General features: G+C 40.4%; 1 protein-coding gene across 2 annotated transcripts in view; it reads left to right on the top strand.

Annotated features, from left to right (window-relative positions):
• The window catches only part of MTMR7 (myotubularin related protein 7), a 154,563-nt gene that overhangs the window by 90,766 nt on the left and 59,151 nt on the right, over window positions 1-4,646 (top strand). For both annotated transcript variants that reach the window (XM_004696168.3, XM_045286553.1), the window contains exon 6: window positions 1,988-2,122. In XM_004696168.3, the coding sequence (XP_004696225.2) occupies window positions 1,988-2,122 (135 nt within the window). The remainder of the gene's footprint in view (window positions 1-1,987; window positions 2,123-4,646) is intronic.

Raw genomic sequence — 4,646 nt, 5'->3', positions numbered from 1 at the left:
AGAATTAACTGTACTTGGATTGGGGCTAGAATTAAGTGGGAGCCCAGAATCCGTTCTACTTGTCTATGAGTTATGAAATTCTCTAGTTTAACTTTAGTGGCCTTATTATGACAAATTAAAAAGAAATTAAAAACAAAAACAAAAACTACTCTAAAACCAACCAAACAACAGCAAAACACCAAAAAAAAAAAAGAGAGAGAGAGAGAGAAAAACACTGTCAATCATCCTTCTGAGACGTCGGGCAGTTGTCATGTTACCATTGTTCATCCAAACCCACCCATTAGACAAGAGCTCCTTGATAAAAAGGAAACTTAAAAATTTTAGACCTTTCCTGGTCTTTCTTTCCTTTTGTGATTTAGGCATTTTAGAATCAGCATTCCTGATCAACAGAAACGCTGCTTCTGAGTAAGAATACCACATTTCAGGGTGAAAATACCACGCCCCACTCAAGGAGACACGCAGTCTCTCATGATGAGATGACATGATTAATGTTGCAGGTGGAGCTTGAGAAATTTCCATCAAGTTGATTGTGACTCACAGTGATCCAACAGGTTTCTGAGACTGTTACATCTTTATGGGAGCAGAACGCCTCATCCTTCTCTCTTGGAGCAGCTGGTGGGTTTGTACCACCAGCCTTGTGGCTGGCAGCCCAATGTGTAATCCACGGTGCCTCCATAGTTACCTTGGTTAATATTACAAGCTCCAAACTGACTGCCATTGAATCAATGACGACTCACAGCCACCCTGTAGGACAGGGTAGAACTGCCCCTGTGGGTTCCTGAGACGGCTAACTCTACAGGAGTTGAAAGCCCTGTTGTTCACGGGCAAATGTGAGGCCGTGGGACTTGGAAGCGGAGTTTGAAGCATGCATCAGAACCCCTGTGGGTTCCTGAGATGGCTAACTCTTTACAGGAGTTGAAAGCCCTGTTGTTCACGGGCAAATGAGAGGCCGTGGGACTTGGAAGCGGAGCTTGAAGCATGCATCAGTTCAGATTATATGATACAAATGGCCTTGTTGTTATTGTTAGGTGTCATCGAGCCAGGTCTGACCCACGGCGGCCTTATGCAAAACAGAATGAATAGCCATTCCTGCCTTCCCCGTCTTTTATTTTTCACTTATTTTATTTCCCCTTTTGATCAAGATTGTTCCATAGAATCTTTACTCGAAACGTTCAATAAGGGTAGTTGTGTACCATCCAGTTCTTTTGTTCTTGTGGAAAAGAAGGCAATAGTTGTCCAAAGAGGCAATTAGCTTACACATCCATGTCCTTCTATTCCGACTGCTCTTCCCTCTTCTTCTGGGGGACGCTCCACTGACACGCAGATGGCTTCATAGCAGCATGTAAGCCTGTCGAGACAGTTTGTGGCTGTCCAAAATACTGAGTCCAAATTGCAGGATAGTGAAGCTGTAGAATAGAATGTGGACTGATTCCAGAAATCTGATGCACACACAAAAATGTAACAACTTGTTTTGAAACATTACCTCACCTAGCCACTTGATTGCATCAAAGTGAATGTTTTCGGTATAGAATTGAAATGTTTTCAGTATTCTGATCATCTTTAACATACTAGTAAAATAATAGAAAAGCATACAGTGTGTGTGTGTGTTTCCTATACTCTGGATTTGATAGTGTCAAAACATTTTAGAAGAGTAGTTTAGTTTATATTTCTATCTTCAACAGGAAAATGAAGTAATATCAGTGCAAAAGAAGGAAAAGTCATTTCTAATTTGGATCCTGCTTAAATACCCTCACATTTCCTAATTCCTCACACAGAGAGGCTTTGCACTGCTTGCCATGCCCTGGTGTCTCTGGTCCGCACTAACAATAAGCAAACTTTTCTTTCCTGAAGGTGGAATCATGGTATTTTCATAAATTGGTGGGAGGTGTAAGTAAACCGAGGCACTCTTTGTCCATTTGCTATGCCTAGAGTCTCTAGTCCAATGGCCCTGCTGCCTGACTGTGGTATTGCGGTGTCTCTCTGCCAGGCCTCCATCTGCCGGAGCAGCCAGCCGCTGTCCGGCTTCAGTGCCCGGTGCCTGGAGGATGAGCAGATGCTTCAGGCCATCAGGAAGGCCAATCCGGGAAGCAACTTCATCTATGTCGTGGACACTCGGCCTAAGGTAAGTCACCATTGTGCCATGTGTCTTTGGAGCTCCTAGTCCTGAAGCTGGAGTCATGATAGTGCCTAAGGGACCATACCCAGGCTGCTGGTGGCTAAACCTGCTCAGGGTTTATTTCTTTCTGCAGAGTTAATATTGGGGTGAAAAAGTTTAAATGAACATGTTGTTGTTAGGTGCTGTGGAGTCCCTTGTGACCCATAGTGACCTTATGTACCATCCTCACGGCTGTTGTGTTTGAACGCATTGTTGTAGCCACTGTGTCAGTCTATTTCATTCTCTTTTTCCTGCCTCTCTTCTAAACCCAGCGTGATGTCCATTCCCAGGGACTGGTCTCTCCAGATAACATGTCCAAAGTATGTGAGACAAAGTCTTCCTTGCTCCATTCTGGCTCCTAAGGGACATTGTGGCTGAACTTATTCCAAGAAAGATTTGTTAGTTCTTTTGGCAGCCTTTGGTCCTTTAAATATTCTTCGACAGCAACATAATTCAAATGTATTGATGGCTCTTCAGTCTTCAAATTGAATGTCCTTATTCAACATCAACTTTTCTCATGCATATGAGGCAATTGAAAATACCCTGGCTTGGGGCTAGCACATCTTAGTCCTCAGAGTAACATCCTTGCTTTTCAGCATTTTAAAGAGATCTTGGGCAGCAGATTTTGATCCTTTGATCTCCTGACTGCTGTTTCCATGAGCATTGATTGTGGATCCAGGCAACATGAACTCCTAGACAACTTCAAGCTTTTCTCTGTTTAGTATGATGTTACCGATTGGTTCAGTTGTGAAGATTTTGGTTTTCTTTTACATTGAGTTGTAATCCATATTTAAGGCTACACTGCTTGATCTTTATTAGCAAGTGCTTCAAGTCTTTCTCACTTTTATCAAGCTTGGGTGTGTCATCTGCATATTGAAGGTTGTTAATGAACCTTCCTCCAATCCTGATAACACGTTCTTCTTCACATAATCCAGCTTCTCAGATTAACTGCTAAACATACAGATTGAGAGGATACAACTCTAATGCAGATTTTTCCTGATTATAAGCCATTCAATATTCCCTTGTTCTGTTCTCACAATTGTCTCTTGATTCGCGTACAAATTCCACATGAGCACAATTAAGTATTCTGGAATTCCCATTTTTTTCAATGCTCATGGGAGCAACGGTCACGAGATCAAATGATGCATTGTTTTGGATAAATCTGCTGCACAAGACTTCTGTAAAGTGTTGAAAAGCAAGTATGTTACTTTGAGGACTAAGGTCACTTTTCAGGACATAGTTTGTTATGATCGATAACATAGATCATATAGATCTGTACTATAGATCTATATATAATATAGATATATAATATAGATCTATAGATCATCTATAGATTATATTATATAGATTCTATATAGTCCAATGCCTTGTCATAGTCAATAAAAAACAAGTTAACATCTTTCTGGTATTCTCTGCTGTCAACTAAAATTCATTTGATGTTAGCAATGATATCCCTTGGTCCATATCCTTTTCTGAACCTTGCCTGAATTTCTGTCAGCCACCTGTTAGTGTACTGCTGGAAACATGGTTGAATGATCTTCAGCATAATTTTACTAGCATATGATATCAATGATACTGCTCTGCATTTCACTCATTCTGTTAGGTTGCCTTTCTTTGGAATGGACACACAGATGGATCTTGTCCAGTCAGTTGGCCAGGGAGCTGTTTTCCAAATTGATTGGCATTGACCAACGAGTGCTTCCAGTGCTTCATCAGCTCATTGCACCATTGCAATAGGTATTCTATCAAATTCAGTCAATTCCTGGAAGCTTGTATTTGACTGATGTCTTCAGTGCAGCTTGGACTTTTTCTTTCAGCACCATTGGTTGTTGCTCCAGTGCTACCACTTGAAGTGGAGGAATCTCAGCCAGCTTTTTGGTGCAGTGACTGTGCAGTCTTTCCATCTTCTTTTGACGTTTCCTATACCAGTCAATGTTTTGCCCATAAAATCTTTCAATTCTAAAGATTGAGGCTTGAACTTTTTCTTGAATTCTTTCAGTTTAAGAGAAGCTGAGCATGCTCTTCCTTTTTGATTTTCTAACTGTAGGTTTTCGCACATTTCATTACAATATTTTACTTTGTCTTCCTTTTTTTATTTATAAGAGCTTTTTATTTTTATCATTGCTAATAGTAGGAAAAACATTTTTAAAAATCAGTTTATTGGGGACTCGTACAGCTCTTATCACAATCTATACATCCATCCATGATGTCAAGCACATTCGTACATATGTTGCCATCATCATTTTATTTATTTATTTTTAGTTCGATAATTCTTTTTTTGTTGTTTTCTTTTTTTAAAAATCGTTTTATTAGGGGATCATACAACTCTTATCACAATCCATACATACATCAATTGTGTAAAGCACATTTGTGTAAAGTACATTCATTGCCCTTATTATTCTCAAAACATTTGCTCTCCACCTAAGCCCCTGGCATCAGCTCCTCATTTTTCCCCTCCCTCCCTGCTCCCCCCTCCCTCATGAGCCCTTGA

The sequence above is a fragment of the Echinops telfairi genome, unplaced genomic scaffold (genome assembly GCF_000313985.2).
Source record: "Echinops telfairi isolate 266 unplaced genomic scaffold, ASM31398v2 ScPeMD7_9;HRSCAF=40, whole genome shotgun sequence".
Taxonomy (NCBI): domain Eukaryota; kingdom Metazoa; phylum Chordata; class Mammalia; order Afrosoricida; family Tenrecidae; genus Echinops; species Echinops telfairi.
Note: the sequence above shows the minus strand (reverse complement) of the source record. Positions and strands in the feature narration are given on the sequence as shown.